Genomic DNA, 27,764 nt, shown 5'->3' on the forward strand with positions numbered 1-27,764 from the left:
AGAACCGGTGACAAAGGGCAGCCTGAGGCTGAGGAGTGTGATCCCCATGTGGTTGGAGCACACCCTCCGGTCCCCCTTCTTAAAAAGGGGGACCACCACCCTGGTCTGCCAATCCAGAGGCACTGTCCCCGACCGCCACACGATGTTACAGAGACGTGTCAATCAAGACATTCCCTGCACATCCAGAGACTTAAGGCACTCAGGGTAAATCTCATCCACCCCCGGTGCCCAGCCACCGAGGAGCTTGCCAACCACCTTGGTGACCTCAGCTTGGGTGACAGACAAGTCCACCTCTGAGACCTCAGCCTCTGCTTCCTCCACGGAAGATGTGGCAGTGTGATTGAGGAGATCCTCAAAGTACTCCTTCCACCGCCTGACAACATCCTCAGTTGAAGTCAACAGCTCGACCACTTCCACAGTAAACAGTGTTGGTGGCACACAGCTTTCCCCCCTCTGAAGCGCCAAACGGTTTGCCAGAATTTCCTCAAGGCCAACCGATGTCCTCCGCCATGGCCTCACCAAACTCCTCCCAGACCCGAGTTTTTGCCTCCACCACCGCTCAGGCCGCAGCGCACCTGGCCTACCGGTACCCATCAGCTGCCTCAGGAGTCCCACGAGCCAACAAGGCTAGGTAATACTCCTTCTTCACGGCATCCCTTTCTTCCGGCGTCCACCACCGGGTTCGGGGGTTGCCACCTCGACAGGCACCGGAGACCTTGCAACCACAGCTCCGGGTAGCTGCTTCGACAATGGAGGTGAAGAACATGGTCCACTCGGACTCAATGTCCCCAGCCTCCCCCGGGATCTGGGAGAAGCTCTCCCGGAGGTGGGAGTTGGAGACCGCGCTGACATCGGGATCCGCAAGACGTTCCCAATAGACCCTCACAACACATTTGGGCCTGCCAAGGCTGTCCGGCTTCCTCCTCCACCAGTGGATCCAACTCACCACCAGGTGGTGATCGGTTGACAGCTTTGCCCCTCTCTTCACCCAAGTGTTCAAGACACGCGGCCGGAGGTCTGATTACACGACAATGAAGTCGATCATCGACCTCCAGCCTAGGGTGTCCTGGTGCCACATGCACTTATGGACATCCCTGTGCTCGAACATGGTGTTTGTTTTGGACAAACTGTGAGTAGCACAGAAGTCCAATAACAGAACACCGCTCAGGGTCTGATCGGGGAGGCCGTTCTTCCCCCCTCTCCAGGTCTCACTGTCATTGCCCACGTGAGCATTGAAGTCACCCAGGAGAACAATGGAATTCACAGTCAGAGCACTGTCCAGCACCCCTCCCAGGGACTCCAAGAAGGCCGGGTACTCTGCACTGCTGTTTGGCCCATAGGCCGAAACAACAGTGAGGACCTGTCCCCGACCCGAAGGTGCAGGGATGTGACCCCCTCACTCACCGGGGGGAACTCCAACACATGGCGGCTGAGCTGAGGGGTGAGCAAGCCCACACCAGCTCGCCGCCACTCACTATAGACATTTCCCCATTGACTTAAAATGGGTGAAATTTCAATTATCTGTAGCAGCAAAACTATTGAGTGGATTCATACCAAATTGGGTTTATAGATTGCCAGTGAACCAGAATGGATCTCACTACATTTTGGGAACAGTAGGTAAAACTTCCAATTTTTTATGAATGTTAAAAATCTTCCTATTTCTTATAATGATTGAAATATGTGCGAGGGGTGGGGTTTGTTGTGCCTGACACCACTTGTTGATATCTTTGCTGAAAAAAGTCACTTTTCCTTCAGTTTTCTCAGTTTTTGATGTAACCCTAAATTTTAATCTTAGCTTTTATGAACATCTACATGATTAGTGAATCAAATATAGCAAATAACAGATTTACAATGGAAAAAATGCAAAATACAGAGGATAATATTATAATATATGGTGAAAAATTCCTTAAGAAAGGTGAAATATAGACAAAAATTTCTCTCAGAACAGCCATAAAAGTAACACTGGGTCTTTATGGGTTAATGGAGAATTAATAAATAGATTTATTGCATCCAATCCAATCTACTTTATTTATATAGCAAATTTAAACAAGAACATTTCCAAAGTGTTGCACACAGAATCACAAATACAATAAAACAAATAAAATAAAATACACTAAAAACAATAAATAAGTACATGAAACTACAACAATGCTATAAAAAACAATAAAATCAAATAGTTTAAAGTAATAAAATAAATTAAAGCTGCAAGCAGCATTGGGCAGGACCTCGCACCGGGCGTTCCGCCTCCCCCGCCATCTGCCTCCCGTGACCGTCGACACCTCAGCTCCACTCACACCTCTCCGTCCCGATACCAGTTCCCACCCTTTAGTGTCTGTCCTCCTTACATCTCTACAGAACACCAGCGACCCTCTGCTGAAACCACCATCACCTTTAAATGAGACTTTTATTTTGGAAACCCTACTGTATGTATGTGCATTTGTTTTGTATGTGAGAGAAAGAATCAGTGTGAAAAATGAATTTAAATTGTATGAATAAGTGAGCGTAAAAGTGATGATTTATCACATTTAAGGCTATTGTTTTGGAAAAACCCTATTGTATGAGCATGTGTGTCTGTGAGAAAGAGTACTTTTGAATGAAGAAACATTGTACAAACAGTTGAGCGTTTGGTCATAAAAATGAAAAGAAGTTATGTAATTGAAATTATGCATTATTTTCAATATTGGTTTTATTTTGAAAAAATTTACACCGTGTACTTTGTAATGTGTGCAAAATGTCCAATATCTACAATACAATGTAGCAAAACCTGTTTTACAATGTGAGAGGTGGGGAATAAAAAAAAAAAAAAAAAAAGTCAGTGTCCTGCCTGGGTTTTGAACTCATGCCTCCTGTATAATAGACCAGTGCTTTAACCACTGGTCTACTATCAGACACATGCAGGTTTGCGCTGGTAAGCCTTATATAGGGATTTTGTCATTGTGAAAAGTGAAAGTAAACATACTCTTCAAAAAGTCACCATTATTCCATAACCGTAGGTCGTATCTGAAAAATTCTTTCACTTTTGGATTCTGCAGACTTGTGGGAATTTAATGAGGTATAAGTTTTTGGCAGAAGTCTGAAATGGATAAGCAGTAATTGCAGAAACGTAGAGTAACTTTCAAAGACAGACTGCCAACTTCCTGTTGGAGTTAGCTCACGAGTGTCAGTGCATGATTTGTCGGCTCAATCAGACCAACATTTTGGCATTTGTTTCATGTTTCTATGACATTCCTACTGGCCGCTAGGGCAGATTTTGTGTGTTTTTTAGTACAAAGGTGGCGCTACAGAGTCCATTTTGGCACCCAAGGGGTTAATTTTGATATTGAATGAAAGTGTTCACCAGCCATGACATACATGGCAAATTTGGTGAGTTTTGGAGCATGTTAAGGGGGTCAAATGGCAGTCTAAAGTGGAAAAAGTATGAAAATAAACAAATTGCTATAAATAAATAACCGCACATCCTATCTCAAAAATTCTTGCATGTGAGCATTGTGCTGAGTCCCCTGAATGCGTAGATATGTCACATGTGGGGATGAACTCCAAAGTGAAAAATGAGTTCCAAACATCGCAACTTTGCAGGCTTCTAAAAAAAAAACTAAGACAGTTATGGAAAAAGTGTGACGTAACGTTTTTGAGGAGAGTTCACTCTATCTTTTGGTGCTATTTAGAAGTCAATACGACAAACGGTGTAATCGGAGTTAGTTTTAAAAATTTTATTTTGAAAGGCATATTGCGAACTTCCTGTTGGAGATAGCTCATAGGTGTCAGCGCGTGATTTGTTGAGCTCGATTAAACGAAGGTTTTGGCGTTGGTTTTGTGTGTCTACGACATTCCTACTGGAAGTTTGCAATTTGAGGATTTTATTTTGAAAGGCAAATTCTGAACTTCCTGTTGGAGTTAGGTCATGAGTGTCAGTGCGTGATTTGTCGGGCTCGATGAGACAAAAATTTTGGCATTTGTTTCATGTTTCCACGACATTCCTACTGGCCACTAGGGCCGTTTTTGTGTATCTAGGGGGCGCTACAGAGCTCATTTTGGCACCTATGGGGTTAATTTTTACATTTTATCAAATTTTTCGCCAGACCTGACATGTGTGCCAAATTTGGTGAGTTTTCGAGCATGTTCAGGGGGTCAAAATCCAGGTCAAAGTGGTGTCTGAATAATATAAAAACGAACAAATAACAATAGGGCCTTGCTTGCAGGCAAGGCCTCTCACTGTGTGAGAGGGCCTTACCTTTCGGCTCGGTCCCTAATAAAAGACACAGAGGACCACACAACTCACGTGGAGTTAAAAGCCAGAGAATAAAAGTAGGTCTTAAGACAAGACCCAAAACACGCCACCATGGGGGCTATTCAGACATGGGGGGGCCGGACGTTCCAGAGTCTGGGGCCGACCACAGAGAAAGCCCTGTCTCCCTGGTCCAAACTATACAACTACTATCAAATCAATAACCTTGTTACGTTTCTTTATGTCTTCTTTCAAGTTGAGTTTGTATTACTTTGTAGGACCACACCTTTATGAAAACTTCATTTCCTCCTCTCGTTTTGTGCTTCCATACAAAGGCTGACAATACCCTGCCATCACTTCCTGTAACTGGTCTGAAAATCTAAAGTCACTCTGATCCCAATCAAAACCACTACCTTTGATCATACAGTGATTTAGCCGTTTGGTCCAGAGGAGGCTGAAGTTTTGGTTCAGCAAAAAACGAAAAACTCTAAAACACATGAATTACCTCATCACATTACCTTACCAACTTCTTCTCTCCAACAACTCTTGCCTTTATAGTAGGGCTGCGTGATTAATCGATTTTAAATTGAAATCGGATTTTTAAAATTAGGACAATTTTAAAAGGGAAATCATCAAATCGATTTCATCTCTCTCGCGTCTCTGACCCGCGCCTCCAGGCTGTGTGCCTGCTGGCTACCGTAGGCTCCTCCTCCTATCTGTGAGAGTGGTCTTTCACAGAAGTCCATGTAATGACCACAGACGTTAAATATGTGATGGGCCAGCAGTAATGATACTAATGTAAGCCGTGGTTTCACGCACAGATCCCCCAGTTCAAATATAACTGCATGGGGATCAGTCATCTTATGTTGTCCCGCATGGATCCGTACCGTACTCAGGCATCTTCGGAATTTTGTCGCGACGTGCATTGTGGGAAGTGGAGGTTCACGCCGCCACTGGCAGCGCAACCATTTGATATTATATGGATGAAACAGACACGATGCGGAAATGACTGAAACGTAGAAACAGCTGGAGGGAAGCGGAGTAAGTGGAGTTCTGCCTGGCAGCAGCAGCTGCAACAGACATGACACAGAAACGGCTGGAACTCCGCTTCCCACAATGCACGTTGCGACAAACTTCCGAAGATGCCCAAGTTATGTCCCAGCTCTGTTTGTAAACACATGGTTTGTTTATGGTGGATAGCATTTCGAAATTGTTCACCATGACAGAAGAGATTCAGGTGAGTAATCGCAGAAAGACTTACGGATTTGTGATAATGAGGATATGACTGGGGTCTTACAGATTTGATGAAAAATTGGTGATGAAAGTCTCCCGCACCTTTAACAATTAAAGTTGCATGAGTTTCATTAAAAGTCTTACAAACCTTATTGGCTGTATGGTAATTGCTATGGGTCCTTGTGGAAATGTATGGTTAAATGAACTAAAATGCAAATACAGTAAAGCACAGTTCATTAATACAGCAAAAACAATCAACAGGTAAATGAGGGACAATAACATAATAGGCATCGGACAGTAAAGCTAAGAAGAGAATGATGTGGTAAAGTCCCTTCAGCTCCGCTAAGACAATTCCAGTGTGTATTTTTTTCCTGTTTGATGGGTCATGCTTTTCTGACTTACATCTCAAATTCAAAATTTGGAATCTCTGTCAGATTGTCACCTGCCTCTTCCCTAACCTTCCTTGTCATTCACTGCTACCAAAAAGCAGAAACATTACAGTAAAACACTGTCCGAAGGCCGTCGGAGTGAGACAGACAGCGTTATGAAAAGGGAACGTGGCCCCTGGCTCTGCAGCTGAGGCCTGGGTCAGAGGAGAGAGCTACAGTAGTAATTACTGGGAGACTGATTGCTGACAGGACCTTCCAACAGCCTGTGGTTAACTGGATGGAGCTGAGGGGGAGGAAGCTTCAAATGCACAGGAATGACAGATGCTCTGCTGATGACTTGTACTTCAGGGTGGTTCAGGGGCATGCATGCCATTTTGCTTTATTCATTCCCCTTTCAAAAGCAGAAAAAAAAAACATGTTTGTGCTCTTCTGTTATAGTTTTTAGCATTTCTGGAATCAGAGCAAAGAAAAGGGGGAATAAGATCTTAAAATGCCATTAATTCATTTTGTTAAAAGATGCATTTAAGTGTACTACTCTAGAAATTAGAAGCTATAATTTAAACAAGTGTCACCAGAGACAGTTACCTCCTCTCCTTAACTTAAAAAAAAAAATCACTCATGCTAATTTGTAGAGTAGATGTAATTTGTTCCAACTGGTTATTTTTGGAGTGAAACTCTTCAAACGGCAAGAGACGAGTTCCCCTTAAACAGATTTGAACCCACTTCACTGACAGAGTGGGAGGAATGTGTGACTGGCAGGCAGCAACCACCACCGCAACACATTGCCACAACTGGTACAAAGCACCATTTTCCAAGTAGATTATGCCAGATTCTTCCTCAGGGTGGTTATTTGCGAGCCCTTGGGATCCCTGATCTCGACCATATGGATGTTCCAAATTGGTACTTTAGCCAACCGATCTGTGCCATCTATGCACCGGCTGGTTTAGCAGTGATGACATGGATGGCTGTATTTACACTGGGGTGACTATGTGTCTCAGTTAAGGATTGATCTAGGGCTGCAGTGGCAGTTCAGGTTTTCACAAAACTTGGTGAGGTAATGACTAAGGCATGTTACAGATGCCACAAAAGGGTTCTCTATTATTCTAACCTAATGTCTCAGTAACTTTGTGAACTTTTACTAGGCGATTTGCTTCACACAGGGTCCAATGATAAGTGTATTCATCCCAAACTGTCACAAGATAGACGAGACACTTCCGTGTGTGTACAAAAAATAAATGGCAGTCTATAGTCACATGTACATCTAAATTAGGGATGCAAATTATGGATTAATCCATTAATCATTAATTGGTTAACCTTATTAATCAATTAATGATTAATTGATAAACAGCGATTTTCCTGAGAACTTGAATTTGTCTTTCGATAGGGTCTACAAGAATAAAAGCTAAGTATTGTTTATATACTTCTTAAATAAAGGATGTCATATTCCTTAATGATTGATTTATTGTACCATTGGATACAGTACAGGCTATGACATTTATGGAGTAGAACTAAATAAATTCTGCAGAGAAATTCAATAAAATAAATGGCTCTTAAGAGGGACAGTTTAGAAGAAATGGGCATTTCTGACTTTGTATCACGGGAGCCTGGAGGATGTTTTCAACTTCTGTCTCACTGACCAGATAGTCCAGATGACTGTGGACTAGACCAACCTCCAGGGAAAACGCTCCGATCCGATATCGACCCCACATTTGTGCGTGTATTTAGGCGGGGGTGCAACGCTCCCACAAACAGACAGGCCAGTCTGTGTTTCACTCCACCATGTCCCTAAAGCGATTGTAACTCATCAACACCATGATCCGGTTTGATGACTGGCTATCCCAGCTGCGGTGTCGCAGCGTGGACAAACCGGTAGCCTTCAGACAGGATGTGGAAAAGGGCTATTAACTGACAATAATTTCGAGTAAATTCTCATCGACAATTAATTGATAGTCGATTAATTGTTTACATCCCTAGTCTAAATGTACTGCAAATTGCAAAAACTGCAAAATCAATAAGAGAAGATGCATATTTACCTGTTTTGCCAACTACACCATAATGAGGGTTGGTCCTTCCTTATGGTTCAAAACCTATATACTGCTTATTCATCCAGTAGTTCAAAACTATTCTTATCGAAACTTTTTTAGGTAGGGGTTAGAGTTACAGTTAAATTTGTGACCAGAATTCTTTCCTTTATTTAGTCATTTGTAGCATAGGCTTATATAATTAATATACAACTAATATTTTATAGCAGAAAAGTGCAAGAGCTTCATCTAATCATTCATCATAGCTTCCGATCATCATAGATTCTACTTTTGTTATGGTAGTAAAGTGAAACAAATACCATCAATTATTTACTGTAAAAATGGTGTTTTACTCATCATTTGTCAGCATCATAATAGATTAGAATCCAGGACTGTCAATATTATGACAGTGTGGTGGTTTTCCTGTAGCTTCCTGATCTCTAAATCATCCTGTTCTGGATCTAGGAACAACAAATCAAAGATTGCTCTGATCATTTCACATTCAATTATAATCCAAGCCAAAGTGAAACAATCAGCTGGTCATTGGGCACTTTAATTCATTTACTTGTGTTTGTATTTGAGCTCCAGGCTGCAAGCACCAGAACATATCACAAGAATGAATGAACTCATATTAAGGGACACTCGTCAAGGTTGCCCCCTCTCCCCATTACTTTTTGCTCTCTCTCTCGAACCTCTGACTCAGAAAATCAGACAACATCCCGCTGCACTCCCTATCTCTTTCAATAATACTGAACATTGTATATCATTGTATGCAGATGATATCCTACTTCATGTTGGTGACGCAGGGTCTTCTCTTCCACATTTATTATCTACTTTTGACTTATTTATCTCACTATCTGGATATAAAATCAATTGGACCAAGTCTTCTTTGATACATCTAAATTCAGCTGTCTCAGTTATACCCTTACCTTCCAATATCCCAGGCAGTTCAGATACCTTGGTGCTGATATTTCCCCCTCCATATTTCACATAGCATCATATAACTTTCAAAATATAAATAATCAAATTGAGAAGGATATTGGATGCTGGTCAAAACTATCAAATTTTCTTCAAGCTCGTGTATCAATTGTCAAAATGGATGTACTTCCCCGCATAAATTTTTATTCTTCTATGATTTCACTTGCATCTCCAAAAGGTTACTGGGAAAAACTACATTCTCTCATATTCAAATTTGTATGGAATGGGAAAAGAGCACGTTTGAAGCCAAAGACCCTTCAGCGAGATAAGACATGGGGAGGATTGGCCTTACCAAACTTCAAGATGTACCTTTTAGTCTTTTGTGCTTCGACCTTTGTCTGTATGGTTTGATCCGGATGTCTCTGTCTCCTGAAGACCAATTGAGGAAAATCTTTCTCAACCCTACAGACTTCAAGACTTGGTGTATTCTAACATACCACTTAAAGAAGCCAGATCACGCTTAGGCCCCATAAGTTCTTACTTGCTTAGAATTAACCTCACTGCATTGAAATATGCTAATGCAGATCTAAAATGGCACAAGCATTCTCCTATATCTAATAATTATTCTCTTCTTATTGGCAAAACACCTTGTTCTTTCCCTTCATGGAGAAATAGGGGAGTTAATGTTTGTAAAGATCTGTTTAATGATGATGGTTTATGAGCTTTTAATGATTTACAAGCAGAATATAACCTACCTGGCTCATCATTTTTCTTTTATTTGCAGTTGAGATCTGCCATGAAGGCATATGGTGTCCCTTGGTGCACAACACTTCAAACACATCCGTTGCGTAAATTATTTGCCTCACATAGCCAAACACAAGGGATGGTTTCCAAACTTTATAATTTTATTTCTGATCCATGTGTTCAGCTGCCTATAGAAAGTGTATGGGAAAGGGATGTTTCTTCTGCAGGAGAGGAAGACATTCGCTGGGAAACAGTATGGAAGAACTTGCACGACACATCCAAAAACCCTGACCATCAGTTAATACATTTCAAGTTTATACACAGGATGTATTTCACTCCCAGGAAACGTCACACTATGAAAATTTTTCCATCTCCTATGTGTGACTTATGTACACAAGATACTGTAGGATCATTTATACGTATGTACTGGGAGTGTCCTGAAGTGTATGATTTTTGGAAGCAAATCTCTGTCACTTTGAGTGATATGCTAGAGATTGATATCCCATTATCACCATCTTTATTTCTGCTTAATGATGACTCTACCTTAGAACTTTCTCTTCAGCAAAGGCGTATATTATGGGCTGCTCTCACTGCAGCCAAGAAAATGCTGGCATTGAGATGGCAACCACCTCATACTTTATCTCGCCAACAATGGATTAATTATTTTCTAGATATAGTTATGATGGAGAGGTCAGTGGCCCGGATGCATGCAGCCAGTCGAAAAACGCTTAGTATGTGGGATGGTATTTATTTTATCGTCAAAGAAAGAGTGCAACATAATTGTCTATGACTTTCCTGATCACTATTCTGTTTATATCTGTAAATTATATTCTCTTTCATCTATATACATGTATTTGTCTTTATCTGTCTTTATTAGTTGGTTTTTATATTCTGAGATCCAGAGTGGGTTGGTATGGGGGTCGCCACTGGTTCTGGGGGGGGGGGTTATACTTTGTGTGTCACAGAATCTTGTATTATAAAATGTGACTTTCTTTCTTTTTCTTTTGTTTTGTACTTCTGAGATGCATAATGAAAACAAATAAAAAAATTATCAAAAAAAAAAAAAAGAATGAATGAATGAACTATGAGTTTACCATCCAACTGTGCATTCCTCCACCTGTACTTGTCAGACTCTCACTGGGTTTTGTGAAAGATCGCTCATGTCTGTCATCTGGATGGAAAATCGAAAAATGCATCGAACAAACATTTTAGTCAGTTAGTGTTAGTTACTGAGAAAAAATGCAGAACGACTTATTTGTTACTGTAATATATAGGAGACCTACTTTTCTATTTTTCCTTCTCTAGTACTGCTCAGAAAACCAATAACATCTGAGCTTATTGATACTCCAGTCTTAAATTATTTGACCCTGGGGCCCATTTTGTACCACGTTCTGGTACCAATCCCTTGTTGAATGCACTTTTTTACCCAACTTGATCTGAACAATGTCCAAATTGTGGTGTGAACCAACTCTGTAACTACTGTGTACCATTACACTCCTACTTTATATGTACATAAGACTCTGAAATCTCCATCAATCCACATTTGTCACAAGGGCTGGGTAAAAAAAGGGATTTGATTGATTTCAGATTGATTTCATTTAAATTTTGCGGAATCAGTTAATAGTGGATGAGACAGATTTTTCAGCGCAAAACCGTCGGTACCTGACCCAGGTACCACCGACGCCAAGGCACAGCCGGCTGCATCTCGTGAGCCCTTGGGGAAAACAGGGTGTCTCGATCTTGCTCGTGATGGTTCTGGCGCACAAGGACGTGGAGGAAGGGTGGGGGAAACTCCTCCGCGGGAGGTCCTCCCATCCTCAAAGTCAAATCCTCAATGCAGAGGAAGTGGCTGCCCGGAGGCTCTCCGAGGCAGGACACGGAAGCCGGTTGTTCTAGGAATGTTAACTTGGATCCATAGTCAGCCATAGGTGATACTATGGAGTTATATGGAGTTATTGGAATAATAAAGCGACAATGACAGACCGCGACCCCCCCCCAACAATCACAGAGCACTAGTGACTTTCTTGTATCAAGGGCCCAACATGGCCCATTCAGGGGAGCCAAAAGTGGTAGAAGCCACCAGCCATAAAATACAACAGAGATGACAAAGAAGTCCGTTCTGAGCCACTGGAGAAACATGGCAATGTTTCTGTCCTGTTCATTATTTAAGAGCAGATTCAGCTATTTACTGCTGAAATGTTATATTTCCTTTCATTTCCTTTCAAATATCAATACTGTTATGAGCATTAATGTGTTGCATTGCTGCAATAGTCAAATAATCAGATAACACCTCCAAATTGTACTTTGGTATCACTAAATTAATCTGAATCAATTAATACTGAATCAAATCGAATCGAATCAAATCGTGATTCATTGATTCAGAACTTTATGAATCAAAATCGAATCGATTAAGGAAATTGGCCATGATACCCAGCCCTAATTGTCACATTCACCCCTTCCACTGTGTCAAGGGGTGATTAACTGCCACACTCTTTTTCTACAACCCTGAACCAGGATCAAAGAGAGTTTTCAACAACCACACATCATGCAAGAATCCAACCTTTCACTGTCATTTATCAAAGCCACAAATAATCAAACTCAGAGCAGAGTACACCAACATCCCTAGCTCATAATAGTCTAACAGGAGGCATGTTGCATAAAAACACAACAGTGTGTATATTGTAACTGATCGCACCGATGAACAAGGCTGCAACACTGACTCACCTCAGATGGTTTCTTGTGCTGGTGGCGGACCCAAGTGCTGCTGGTACCTGTGTTCTTGGATGACCTGCACCACGATGTCACCTGACCTGCAGCAAGAAAACAGAAAACAGAAAAAAAAAAAAAGACTTAATAATGGCTTTAGTGTAGACTAGGAACCTTCTTTTTTAAAAAGAGATCAAGAACGTAAGAAGATAACCTAATGAATGGAACAAAAAAGAGGCTCTTCTGCTTTTCTTTCTCTGGCATCAAATCAGAATCCAAGTGCACACCATGCACTGAAATTCCCTTCAAACCAACTTGGGTGTCCCACTGGAGAAATCTGTGTTTCTTTGAAGATTTACCAAAAAAATTCAATAAAAATAAAACAAAATATCCTATGCTACACCACAACCAGCAGGGAATCAGTCTCTTACTGGAAAGTAAAAAGCTGCTCATCAATGTAAAAAAATATTAAATGAGTGTGAGACAGAGTGCAAGACCTCTGTAATTTCCTCTATGCAATAAATGAAGCAGTGAAAAAGAAACCTTCCTGTGACTTCTCCAACGCTTATGGCTGTACTTATATTCCTAGTCAGCCCTTTAATTGAAACAGACCGATGATGATCTATTAAGAGGTTTAATAAGTAATGACAGTATAAATAGCATCTTGTTAAGCAGTTAGTCCACTGTGGTCCTTTACAACCTCATTAATACACAACTTAATGGCAATTAACCAGACGCTGGAGCCAATATCCCACCCACCGCTTCAATCAGCATCGCTGTGTGCATTTTTTCTGTGTGTGTTTCCATGTGCTCTCCTACACACTGCTCACAAATTAAAGAAAAAACCTTCATAAAAGTATCTTAATAAGGTGTTGATGGTGGTGGAAAGTGTCGTTTAACACATCAGTCCGAAATCGCCCATAGGTGTTCAGTTGTATTCAGATCTAGTGAAAGACATAATGCATGACTGACATTTTATGCTCATCAAGTCATTCACTAGCCTTCATGTCCCAGGGATAGGGCTGGGTGATATGGAAAAAAAATCATATCACGATCATTTTTTCATATCAGAGGATATGAATCACAATATAAATCAAATCACAATTTTTGTCAAACTTAAATTTTCCGTTACTCATAAGTTACTTGTGAAGACATCAGAAGGTTGTTTTTGATTTAAATATGATTTATTTTCTGTCAGAGGTTGAACATGACAGATGTGCTGAAGAGCATTATACAACTGTTTCAGATAAATAAAAGAGGTATATATACATAAAACTAAATTAAAAGTTTGACCAGCAGGCAAAAGTTCTCAAGTTTAACAAGAGAACACAAACAAAATAGACCATCTTCACAGAACAATATTGATGGTATATTCGTGGGGGTGCGCTCCATAACTGCCACAAATGGCGTAAACCAAAAATGAAACTTAACACACTTTGAACGTCCAACTCCTGGCTTCTATGTCGCACCCTACTTTTCAGCAACCCGGGCGCCCGAGTTCTCAGTCAAATTTCCTCTTGACGAAACACTCATTTTCTCCCACTGCAGCCCAAACATTAGCGTGTGTGCTACAGCTGGCTCTTATGCCTGTGCTGTGTGTGTCAACCGAACTTGCTGTGGCTCCAGCATGACTGGTTCAGTGCAGCGATACTTACTTGGCTGTTCTTATGTCTGTCAAAACATGGATGAATAAATTCTATTAAAATTGTATGAGCATGTCTCATTTTTCTATGAAGGAAAAGTTATTTCGCTATATATATCATTATTGTTTTATCGCCCAGCCCTACCCAGGGATTAAGGAATATTTTCATAATCTTAAAAATGCAGGGCTTTTTCATTAGGTGAGCAAAAGCGCCATAGCTACCTTTCAGGATATTGTAAATCACATGGTCTGACATGAAACAAATAGTCCACATCAGTGAACTCTTTTCAGGTTGCAGAGTTTGGTTAATTACAGGGGGGTTAAATATGACATAAGTGACAGCTGTGATCCGATTCAGTCAGAAGTGATGACTGGTGACTAAACAAAGAGGCTTGGAAAAGAGATGCACAAAGAATGTGTTGACTTTTAAGTTTTGGTGTTTTCCGCTGATTTCACCTGCTGCAGCTTTAAGGCGGCCATACACTGTGCGATTATTTCGATCGTTGCACGCAGCTCCATCTCAAACTGTGCGAATCAGTCGTACAGTCAGACTCACGATTCCTGTTCTCACACTGCACGGACCGACGCTCGTATGCGACCTGACTGCTCACACTGTAGGACCATACACCACAGGACGCACGACACGTTTGAGTGTTGTATCCGGAAATACAACGTTAAAATACCAAGGAATCCGTAAAAGTGCATAGACGATTGTGTATTGGCGTGAGTCACGAAATGGTAGTGCTAAACAAAAACCAACGAGCTGCTTTGGTAATATGTGCCATTATCTGTGAGGAATCAAAAAAGAAGAAAAGACAACGATGTGTTTGGTGCAGGAATTGGTTGGCCAGACGTGGACAGTATGGGCTGTCATCCTACAGCAGGAACTAGAGGTAAGCTGCAAAAGCTAAACTGCACTAGGACAACAGCCAGCTACTGTCAGCTTGTACGCTACTGTGCGCGTCTGTGTTCGCGCATGCTCAGTGTGAGAATTTGAGGCACATCGGTTCGTGGCACTGCTTTGACAGTACGATACACTCACGAGGAGCGAGCAGGATTTCAAACAGCTCCGTTTTCCTTGCGAACACACGATTGCTGGTCGTGAGGTGGTCGTGAGGTGCTAATCGCTTCTCTTTACCCCATGTACACTGCACGAAGCACGACACACGATTAGAGGCACATCTGTCCCGATCCCAGAAATAGTCGCACGAGTGAGAAATCGTCTCTAAACTCACACAGTGTAAGGCCGCCTTTAAGTACTCTAATATTATGTTTTGTGATACTGTACCAATACTTAAAATAAAGAATGGCTATATATCATTTCGGTATGAACCTGTTTTTTGTCAACACAATGTAAACAGTAGGAAGACACCACTCGTGTCAGGTTTTTCCTACTATCTGTCCTGTCATGTATAATCCAAGGCCATGCAGACATGAAGAGAAGGGCCATGTGTATGTAATTTCATTCATGCTATTTTTCTTATTAATTCATTTTTTATTTTTTTTTATTTTTTTTAAGTAATAAAGCCACAGTAGACATGGCTGAAAGCTTGTTTTCATCTGTGCACCGTGAAGAAAGCTTATTAAAAATTGCATCACACTGGCAATTAAGTTACATCACACTAGCATAATGGAAAACATAAATTTGCCAATAGTGTGTAATATAGCACAATGTGACCATGACTGCATTTGTGTGTGTGTGTATTGCCTCCCACTCAACATATTTCATTGCCACCATGCTAATTTTACTTGTGACATCTGAACAAGTAGCTGCCAAAGGCAGAACTGCTGTCAGGCTTGCCTTCCAAATAACTGAATTTCCATATATGTATGTGCAGAATAAATGCACAAAAACACAAAAAACTGCACAGGGATATACATATAACTAAGCCATATAGCCGAAAACATAAATCTTGACATGATTCAAAAACAGTTCCATCCATCCATCCATTATCCACCGCTTATCCGGGGCCGAGTCGCAGGGGTAACAGTCTAAGCAGGGATGCCCAGACTTCCCTCTCCCCAGACACCTCCTCCAGCTCTTCCGGGGGGACCCCGAGGTGTTCCCAGGCCAGCCGAGAGACATAGTCTCTCCAACGTGTCAAAAACAGTTTTCTTAATTAAATCTGTATGTTGAATCAATAACAGTATATTCAAGGGCAACGTGTTGGAATATACTTTGAAGTTTCATTGAAACAACAAAATATAGATGCACATGTTCTAATAAGCAGTTACCTTTATCAGTAATTAAAGGAGAAATGCATGCATTTACTCTTAAAAGCTTTACTGTTTTTATATCCAAGTCAAACTGTTTTCATATGGATTGAGAGTCTGGTTTTTGACCAACTCTATGTATAAAGTGTCATGAGATAACTTTTATGATTTGGTGCTATGTAAATACATTATGATTGATTGATTGATTGATTGATTGATTGACTGAAACACAACATAGTTGTGTTTTACTATTAAAACTTCTTCTGCTGCTCTCAATCCATAAAAATATTAAATATATAGTGAGATGAACCAGACACATTTTCATGATGTTGTGGAAAAGTGAATCCATTTATCCAAGCTTCTATGTGGAGCCACAGAGTAGAGAACTAGAGTTGTACCTGACAAAATTTGAACAGTGATCAGAAATTATGGCTGTCACTCACATACTTAATTTCATGTCTGAAAACATCTGTGATCAGCTAAATCTGCACCATCATTGGATAGATTATGTACAGTCAGAAAACAGAGTTTAGTTGAGATGATACATTTCATATTTCTTCTCAGACCACTTTAACATGTGAACTAATACGCTGAAAAGTGATAGACAGACACAGACAGACATCCATCTATTCATCTTCTACCACTTATCCAGGGCTGGGTCGCAGAGGCAACAGTCTAAGCAGGGATGCCTAGACTTCCCTCTCCCCAGACACCTCCTCCAGCTCTTCCAGAGACAGACAAATAAATGCATTTGTCTTCCACAAGAAAATTGCCTTCACATTTCTGTACAGCAACAAGATACAAAAATTAAAAAAAAAAAAAAAAAAAACATCACCTCCAAACACACGACATTGAAGTTTGACACTAAAGAACAAGAACATGCAGTAAGGAGCTATAAATGACCTATCTAACAGTGCTTTCCAGGCTTTTGTTGCAAAGATATTTTGCTAGCAATCTTTCAGTCAGCTTTTCCCTCAGTTTGCCTTCAACATACATTGTATATTATTGTAAGACTGTATCCACAAATCTGTGTGGTAGGTACTGTATACATGCCCTCAGAGGGACTGTGAATTAATCTGCTGGATATTTTTGGGTAGACTCATACATCTGCACTGCACTCCAGTGTGTGTTTGTGTGCAAGTGTGCAGGTTACTTCCACACAGCCCACATGACACAGCTGCACCACTCCATCACTGCGGAACACCAAACGGGCTGCAGCGCAGTCGGAGGTTACCATCAGGGCTGTGTGTTAATTAAAAGTTCCGCTCAGCGCTCAGCAGCCAAAAATTATCATGGGCATCCTTCAGTTAGAAACCTGATAACCTCTAGTCAACAGACGCAGCTGGGGCCCACACTGTGGTGGCTAGGCCAAGCTAACAGCTACCATTGTGGCCTTCAGCTCTGGGTGGTTCATCCAGCTCTGAAAAAACAGCCAGTTAAACCTGCTGAAAAAGCTTTTATACATGCAGATCTGTGACCACACAACACGTAGGGCTGCAAGACATCATTGATCTGCCTGTCTTAGTGACAAGACTACCCAGAATTCAACACTCCAAACTTGTCCATACCCTTGATACTGCATGAACGTAAATTAAAACCTTTAAATGATGGTACTTAGTAGATTCAGGTAATTTAATTATGACAATGACAAAATGTTCCAGAAAAGGCCCATTCATGCCCTATGTTAAAGACGGATACGTATACAGACTAGGGCTGCACGATTGGAAAAAGTGATTGGAAAAAGCTGACATTCCGATTTTTTTTAACCCTGCGATATATATTTTGCGTAATGAAAAAATACTCAGGAGTATATAACAGCTGAGTGGTGCCGATGTAAATGGTCAAACTAATTAGTTGTGTTACCTTTTTGTTGTGGCAACAGGTGCAAGGCACTATCGACACAGAACACGTGCTTCAATATTATCCTTCTTGTAGCCGAAATAATTCCAGATAACTGACGTTGCCTTTCTTTTTGACACCAAGTCCTCATTTACGGTGATTTTCTCTTGTTTGTTGCTCATTTTTCAATATTGTTACCAGTGAGTCACTCCAAACTGATTCCAAATGACTGTGATTGGTGGATCGCTGTGTGCAGTGTGTCAGGTACCCTTGAAATTAGATGAGAACGCGTTGAATTCATTTGCCTCCTAAATTGCAGGACCTGCAATGTGACTATTGTGCACACATACATCACAATGACAATGCTCAAATATATATATACATATATTGTGCAGCTCTAGTACAGATGTCATGTTCTGTCCATCCTCTGCGTTCATTAAGTCCATATTTCAGTCCGTTCCCTGGAAGTTTGTGGATGCAAACCCCAACGGGGGGGGAGGGGGAGTAAGCGGTCCATCCTTTTCAGAACAGGGGTGGGGAGGTGGGGGTGGGGGGTAGCAGTCCGTGATTTTCAGGGGAGATTAGCAGTCCATGTCAGAACGCCGTTCTTGTCAGAACGGGGGGATAGCAGTCGTGATTCCGTCATTGAGTGTGTGAGTGTGTGTGTGTGTGTGTGTGTGGGGGGTAGTAGCATGATTGTCCGAGTAGAAGTGAAAGTGAAACTGACAGGCTTTACTGTTCCTCTAACTCTTCGGGCAACACACACATACGAGGGCTGTTCAATAAGTTCATGGTCTCACCCAGAAATACTGGTTGTTATAATACAGGATGTTACATTCTTTCGTGATGGGATAGTGATGCTTGAACATCGATGGACCAAGTGCATTGCTGTAAATGGAGATTATGTTGAAAAATAAAATATAAATTATCAGTCTGTGTTGTTCTGTTCTGGGTGAGGCCATGAACTTATTGAACAGCCCTCGTAGGACCAGCGAGCATCAGAATCTCCGCAGCAAACAGTTAATAAATGGGTTACATATTGACCGATGGTGAATAATCGTGATAAGCTATAATCGGCTTGATTAATCGGCCAGCCGATCAATCGGTCGCCGTGTTTGTTATTATTGAGTTTCTCCTTCTCCTCCTCCTATGTTAATTACAAGTGGCGCCCTCTGGTGGACTGATTGACAAATGCTCATTCCAATGCAATGGACGCATCCAAGTATGAAGGCAGTGACACTTGACACCATTTGATGGACATACCTATGAAGCATGAATGGGCCTTCAGTATTTTTATAGTAAATCATCCATCTTCCCATCTAGAACTCCCTTGCAGAAGAGATATAGCATCTCAATGGGAGATAATTCTGATCCTTTTGCTACTTCAGATATTTGGTGAAATAATATTTGATGTTCTTATCAGACCGGTAAGGATGTTAGGAGAGACTAAACCAAATGGACATTCAGTCTTGCTGTGAACAGTCTGCTTTTTGCCTTCAAACTCATCTAATTTCTGTCTATGCTGGCCAGACAGAAGCATGCGAACAGACACATATTTCCCATATTCTGCTGAGTAAAATGTTAAGATTTAATCTTTTGTTTTATTTCTAGAAACTACAGGGAATGGCATTTGATTAAATTAAAATTTCAAGTGCAAATTCAGTCTTGAAAACCCCGATCAACCCCGATAAACTGGTTTGGAGTAAATAAATGACATCACCTACAGTGCCACCCTTTAATGTCATCTAGTAATGGAATAATTCTGTGTCCTCATTAGTTCCTACTACCTGTTATAGAGGCACGTTTTAGTACTTTTTCAGAAGACAGTGAGACAATGCCTCAATTCTAGGGCTGCACAATTTTGGCAAAAAAAAAAAAATCCCGATTTTTTCCTCTAAAAACTCGATTTTCGATTTTGATTTTTGGGTAAAACTACAAAAGACAACAGAAGTCAGCATGTCGTTTTCGTGAGCAGCCCACAATGCAAGGCACTGCTCTGACCTCAAACCTGTGATGGTACCATGTGATGACACCACAGAAGTTTATTTTTTCTTAATTAAATCTTTATTGAATGAAGTAGAGTATACAAACAATGTATACAACAAGAAAATAACATAAGTTTGCCAGGGGGAATACACTACTGTATAATACAATGTCCGAATCAGAGCAAATACTAATGTTTTTTATAGCCTTTTTGTTTCCAGATTTATCTGACAGCTTTAAATAAAGTTCAACATCTTTCAAAAAATAAATAATATTTGGTTTTGTGTTACAGAACTTACATTTGTGAATGAAAAATTTAGCAAGTAAGAGGACTAAATTAATTATTTAAAAAAAAAAAGTTTTTGTTTTTTTTTCTTTTTTCTTTTTGGGGTATCTGGGCCCACAGAAGTGATACCAATGTAAGTCAGTGACAGGCATCAGTCGTGCGTGGATTACATAATATGAGTGATCCACATGCGGTTCTGTTCAAACTGGGGGATCCGTGTGTGGAACAGACCGACCCAGGACACGCTGGAGGGATTCTGTCCCTGGAGTTGGTGGATGTGTGTGGGCAGAGGGCTGTCTGGGCTCCTCTGCTGAGGCTGATGACCCCGAGACCCGGACCTGGTTCAGTAAAAGACAGTACGGTACGGATCCGGGACAACGTAAGATGAATGATCCGCATGCAGTTATGTTTAAGTTGCGGGATCGGTGCGTGAAGCCACAGCTTACATTGCTATAAGTACTGCGGGCTCATTAACACATTTAAAGTCCGGTCATTACACAGACTTCTGTGACAGACCGCTGTCACTGATAGAGCCTACGGTAGCCTGCAAGCGCGCGGCCCGGAGGCACGAGACAGATGAAATCGATTTTATGATTTCCCTTTTTTAAAAATCGTCCTAATTAAAAAATCCAATTTCGATTTAAAATCGATTAATCATGCAGCCCTACCTCATTCAACTCATCTGCTCAGCTCATCAGTGAGCTGATCAGTTGAAAGTTCATACAACATTTACCCATTTAACCTGAGTGATACACACACACAAAAAACATGCACTACCAGCTACTGAAATCATAAACCACAACTCAATGAAATAAACTTAATACTGGAATGTAAAAATGTTTGATGAGGATAGCAGCATTATTGTTAGTGGCTTACTTGCTAACAAACAAGTCACTAGCTGGTGTTTGGTTTAGTGAAGGAAACCCAGTCCCCCACACATATGCATGGCACAAATACAGTAAAACAATGGACTTGTTACCAAGGTAATGACTGAGTGTCCATATAAAAAATAAAATGTGTCATGTCACGTTTGTGACAAAAGTTACATGTTTATGCATGTTTATGACATGCATAGTCTACCCTGGTGTATGGTAAATACTCTAATGAGAAGGGTCTCCTCCAGAATGATAGTGTCCCAAACCTTTACTGAATTTACCTTTAATTTGTCAGTCATGTATCTGGATGCAGTCCAGCTCATCGCAGAGATCAGAGGATTCAACTCAAACATCTACTTATCAATCCACCTCTCTTTATGGTCGCCAAGGCTGCTTATTCACTTGTGCACTGTGGTGATGTTAAGACTGGGAAGTCTTAATGAGGAGAAGAGGAAACGGCAGAAAGTCTACCTGGAGAGTGAATATGAGAAATCCCCTCTGGGAGATGCCTGAAACCAGGCAGCTTGGTGTACTACAGCAGCACAGGAACTCACTTTTTTGACACTTCCAGGTTTCTTATTTCCCTTACACACACATAAACACACACACACACACACACACACACAGAGCCCCTCTTCATTCCTAAAACTTACTGTCTGTGGTGTCAGAGTCGTTGCTACTCGTGGAGTATTTTCTCCTCTTCTTCTCGCTCTCCATCTGTCACGGGGGAGGCACAGAGAGGGGAGGGGAGTAAGAGAGAGAAAAATGACGAGTGAGAAGATGTTCACCATGAAAACACAAGTGTTAATGAAATAATGCGCTGATGGCACCAATCTGTCAGAGCTTCCAGCAGGCAGGCTGCCAGAATAAACTAACTTGATCACCGTTACACATTAGCACTCCGGACTCACCAGGAACTTCACAATGATACAGTTGTTCTGTTTTCACATACAGTGGAGTCCTTGTGCGAGCTGTTTGTGTGTTCATTCTGCATTAGAGCAGTATTCACTGGAAGTTATTCTGCAAGTTCTCCTTTATACACATACAAAGGTTTACTGCTGCAAGTAGGCTATTCTTATAAATCCAGATGTACTGAAGCAAATCAGGGACACTGTAATTCATCTGGTCTGGATTTTAGGACCAAAACTGCAGACATGAAACTTTGTTTCACAGGGCGAAACCATGGTTCAGTTTGTTTCTGGTGCATCATTTGCACTTTGAGACCATAGTTATAGCAGGCTATAACTATTATAACTCACCCCATAAAGAAGAAGCACCAGAATACAGAAGAACTAGGCAGAACATACTAAGACACAATACAGACGTACACCAATTCATAAAACAAATCAAGTACAGGGAGACACAGGCCACATACAGTGAATATACAAAGTCTACAGACCCTTGTTAAAATGCTAGGTTTTTTTGTGATGTAAAAAAAATTAGACCAAGATAAATAATTTCAAAACTTTTTCCACCAATAATATAACCTAGAACCTCTACAACTCAACTGAAAAACAAACTGAAATATTTTAGGGAGGGGAACTAAAAATTAATGGAGATAATGTGGTTGCACAAGTGTGCACACCCTTTTATAACTGGGATGTGGCTGTGTTCAGAATTAATCAATCACATCTAAACTCATGTTAAAAGGCAGTCAGCACACACCTGCCACCATTGCAAGTGCCTCTGATTAACCCCAAATAAAGTTGGACTGTTGTAGTAGGCTTTTCCTGACATTTTTGTAGTCGCATCTTACAGTACAAGCCATGGTCTGCAGAGAGCTTCAAAAGCATCAGTGGGCGCTTATTGTTCAAAGGTATCAGTCAGGAGAAGGGCACAAAAGAATTTCCAAGGCATTATATATACCATGGAACACAGTGAAGACAGTCATCCACAAGTGGAGAAGTGGCACAAGTGGCACAATAGTGACATTACCAAGAACTGGACATCCCTCTGAAACTGATGAAAAGACAAGAAAATTGGTCAGGGAAGCTGTCAAGAGGATGACAGCAACACTGAAGGAGATGCAACAACTTCTAGCTAACACTTGCGATGTAGTACATATGAAAACAATCTCACATGTCAGGGCTATGGGGTAGGATAGCAAGACCAAAGCCTTATCTTGTGATTATTTTGTGTTATTTTGTCACAGTGTGCATTGTGGGAAGCGGAGGTTCGTGCAGCCGCCTGGCAGCAGCAGTAGCACATCCATATGATATCATATGGCTGCAACAAACACAACACAGAAACAGCTGGAGCTCCGCTTCCCACAATGCACGTCGCAACTAGGGATGAAAATTATCAATTAATTCATTAATCATTAGTTCATTGACCTTATTGATCAATTAACGATTACTTGATAAGCAGCAATTTTCCTGAGAACCTGAATTTCTTTTCCAAGACAGTCTATAAGAATAAAAGCTAAATATTTTTTATATGATCCGGTTCGATGACCGGCTATCCCAGCCGCGGCGTCACAGTGCAGACAAACCGGCAGCCTTTGGACAGGTGCTGACAGGTGGACAAAGGCAATTAACCGACAATTAATAATTTAATTGAGCAAATTCTTATCAACAATTAATCAATAGTCGATTAATTGTTTACATCCCTAGTCGCAACAAAATTCCAAAGATGCCCAAGTTGGCTACTGGCTCTGTTTGTAAACAAATGGTTTGTTTATGGTGGAGTACACTTCGAAATTGTTCACCATGAGGCAAGAGATTCAGGTGAGTAATCACAGAAAGACTTACGGATTCGTGATACTTAGACTATGATACTCAGGTTTTACAAATTTGATTTAAAAAAATTGGTGACGAAAGTGTCCTGCAGCTTTAAGTTTTAGATAAAGTTTTTGAGTTTATATATTTTCTAAAAAGGCAAACACTTCACTGATTTCACATATGGCAGGAACTACTCACCTTTTAACAGTTCCATATTATTTCAAAAGTTTGAAACTCCACACAAATTTAACAAGCAGATGTAGCCACAGCATCAGTAGTTTTCCACACACACTGATCACTATCCAAGTTTGAATGAAGTATGGTTTGCAAGTCTGCCTCAACATTCAAGTTCACACAAACAGCAGAATGAAACTTTAATTGTTGCATTTATGCCCTCCTAACACTTGATATCACTACAAATGTCACCTCAGAGGAGAGACATAGAAGTGAAAAGAGACAAGGACACAGAGGATAGGTGAGTTAATAGGACGTCTATTTATTGTATTTATCAGATAGATTGATCAGTTCAAGTGTGAGAGAGGAACACAGGGAGGAGTTTAGACTAAATAAATGATGGAGATGTTAGGTGTCCAACGAAGAGCCAGAGAGACAAAGCAGGAACGTCAAAGAGAAAAGGGAGAGCAAAATGAGACAAAATGTGTCCAAAATAAGCCAATCTGAAGCAACATACATGATTAAAACACCAAGTATCAAGCAGAAATTTGGGGAAAGGTCTTTAAGAACATTTAGTTACTCAGGGAAAGCTCTGAGACATAGACATGTTATTCAAGAGAGTCACAGAAAGACAAAGATGATGAAGAGAGTAAAAATATAGGAAAAGAGCATCAAAAGTTCAACCATTTAATACCAGGCTCTTTGTGAGGGAACAGTAGAGACAGGTGTTAACTTAAACTCTACCTGTATGTGGTATCATTGAATAGTTTTAATAGTGTGAATGAAAATAATGTAAATTATGCTTCTTATAGGATTTCTGTTGGTCCAGAGCATTATCTGGGTTTCTGTGCCATTTTAAGAATTTAATACAGCACCAAAGCTGAGGGGATTTCTCCATCACTTTGGGGAGAAAAGATGGCATGGCATTATGGTAGAAATAAGGATTTTATTAGTGTGGTCATCTATTATTGTTGATTGTACTGATTCATCAATGATGCAGATTTATTTCAACATATTGTGCTAAAACAGGTCCAAAATTAGGAATAAGGCTTCTTTTTTTCTTTTTTGAAATAAGAAAAAATCCAAAAGACTCTTGAGGCCACCCTTTTGTAGAAATAAACAGGTGAGTCTAAGATCAGAAAAACACAATTCTTATCGGCAGACAACAAATATATACAAATACAATTATATTATCTTTTAAATTGTTTCTGCAAGTAGTTCCTCCTAAATGTTACACATTGGACCTTTAAAGTGTACCTGTACTGTTCATGCCTACAACATTAATTGTGTTTTGTGTATTACTTATAAGTAAGAGAGACAAAAATTCAGTAAAAAAAAAATCCATAAATGCAGCACACTGGACCTTTTTATTATGTGAATTACATGTGGGGCCAGAACCTATGGGGAACAGCTATTGCCAGCCAGAAGTGAGGTACCATCATTAATTCTGAGAGATGGGGTGCGAGTAGACAAACAGCAGTCAGTGAGTGAGATTGAGTGGAAAGCACCAGTTTGCACTTGTTTGTGCAACCACAAGCTTTGCACTCCACCATTGTCCTAGGGCAGTGTTTCCCAACCTTTTTGAGCCACAGCACATATTTTACATTAGAAAAATCACAAGGCACAGCACCAAACAAAAAGTGACAAAAAGTATATTTATTGAAATATAATAGAAATCTAGTCTAAATTTACTTACTCAGTGTGAAACCTTGGCCTAGTTAAACACAAAGCTGATATTCTTGCAGGAACTGAATAAAGACACACAAATCTTCCTCAACAGCTCTGAGTCTCTCTCTGTTTTTGTCTTTGTATCAGTAGGGGGGTGGGGGGCCACATCAGGGGTGCACGGGCAACATTGTCGTGGCCGTTTGGAACAAGAAAGCTGAGAGGGGTGCATCAGTGACTCTTCGGACGGACCCCCCCGGCTTACGGATTGAGGTCCATCGTATAACAGTATAGGAGGCATATCTCCCCCAACCTAATACCAGGGGTTCGCAGGTAACTGCTAATCTGCACATCACTAGTGAGGGGGGCTTTATTAACAGAACGCATTGCAACAGGGCCAGTTCACGTTCACTTTTATTTTACAAAGGGAAACAGGAGACTGTCGTTGTAGAGTGGATAATTGGTGCGTGCAGTCATATGTATGTATATCAAGCTGTTCTCTTGCAGTACCAATCGGGTGAAACTGGATAATTTTCCATGGCACGCCTGATGATTTCTCATGGCACACTTATGTGCCACATCACACTGGTTGGGAAACACTGTCCTAAGGTGTATTCAGACCTGGAAAGTCCTTTGGTCCACTTATTTGATTTGGACCGAATGTGGACTTTTTCATTTGGGTCGGATATCATTCTCACTGCACATTTTGCTGGTGGACCAAATTTTGTTAACTGAAGCCCACATGTGACGAACTGCACTGGCACTGGACAGAAAGGTCGGGGGCAGGGTGAATCAGAGACAGTGGGTGTTGATGAAAACAAACATGAAGGTCCTACATGCAGGTATTGTTTTCGGAATATGTATTCTATTTTACTGATATAAATTATAAAAAATAATATAAACTAGAAAAGCACTCGGAGAGCGCAGACCTCTGCCAATGCAGATCAGTGGGCCCCCCCCACCCCTGATCACCACCAAAATTTAATCATTTCTTCATTGTGCCAGTATTAACATTTCCTGAAAATTTCATGAAAATCCATCCATAACTTTTTGAGTTATCTTGCTAACAAACAAACAAACACACATGCACGCACGCAAATACACAAAACAAAGCAATCACAATACTTCCTGGTGGAGGTAATAATGTTAACTGTCAAGAACAGCTCATTCGGAGCCAGTTTTGTAATATGGGCATCTGACCAAATGCCAATGAGTCATTCAATCTCCTCATTGCTCCATGTTTGTCTACGGCTCATGGCTGCTCCCATTAGCTCTTACTACCCGTGCGGTTTGGCTACTTCCAGCGGCACCTCTTCTAGGTGGTCTCGGTATAGATATACATTTGAAAACAAAAATGTATGTTAGTGTGAACAGGACCTACAAGACAAATATGGACTGGAGATTCAGGCAGGATACCAACATGTTTATTGGAGTATTGAAGTCATCTTATTAACAAAAACACAGTCAAAAAGGTGAATATCAAATGATACAAATATTCAACTGATATCATCCCCAGATTTTAGACTTCTTAAAGGCCCAAGAAACCTTGTTCTGAGTCCAACCACTTCATACATACCTGCTCTTTAAAGGAAAACAAATGCTGAAGAAAGGTTAAATACCTTTCTTTCTACAAACAAAACAAAAGCAAAATAAGAACAGTCTGATAAAGAACTGCAAGCAGAGGAGAATACAGTGGAAATCTCATGACTGCATTACTAATTTGATGTTCTTGATCAAATTGAGGGTTTATTTTAAGAAATGAGAAAGATTTCAGGAAAAAATGAAATCAAAAAGGCAAAAATCACAGCTCTCTAGTAGATTAGGGCCAAAGAAAGAAAAAACATAAAGCACCAGACAGATGAAAAAGGAGGGTATGGGTCAAGAGTGTCTGAAAGGGAGAGAAATGAAGCAAAAGAGAGCAGCAGAAAGAGTCAAGAAGTCAAAAGGAGGTTTAAGCGCACAGCTAGATGAAGGCAGCAAAGCTGAAAAAAGAGAAGGAGAGTTAACAGGGCCTTCAGCGTGGGGAACAGAGATTTATGTGGCCATAAAACTGAGCTTTTCCTTCTTATACGGGGCTCTTCCTGTATCCTAGCCTCCCCTGCCCAACTGAACTGCACACACTCTACTCAA

General features: G+C 40.7%; 1 protein-coding gene across 1 annotated transcript in view; it reads right to left on the reverse strand.

Annotated features, from left to right (window-relative positions):
* The window catches only part of jade2 (jade family PHD finger 2), a 458,373-nt gene that overhangs the window by 394,895 nt on the left and 35,714 nt on the right, over positions 1–27,764 (reverse strand). The window contains 2 exon segments of the mRNA XM_030154999.1: positions 12,255–12,340; positions 21,729–21,792. Coding sequence (XP_030010859.1) covers positions 12,255–12,340; positions 21,729–21,792 — 150 coding nt within the window.

The sequence above is a fragment of the Sphaeramia orbicularis genome, chromosome 14 (genome assembly GCF_902148855.1).
Source record: "Sphaeramia orbicularis chromosome 14, fSphaOr1.1, whole genome shotgun sequence".
NCBI classification, from domain to species: Eukaryota; Metazoa; Chordata; class Actinopteri; order Kurtiformes; family Apogonidae; genus Sphaeramia; species Sphaeramia orbicularis.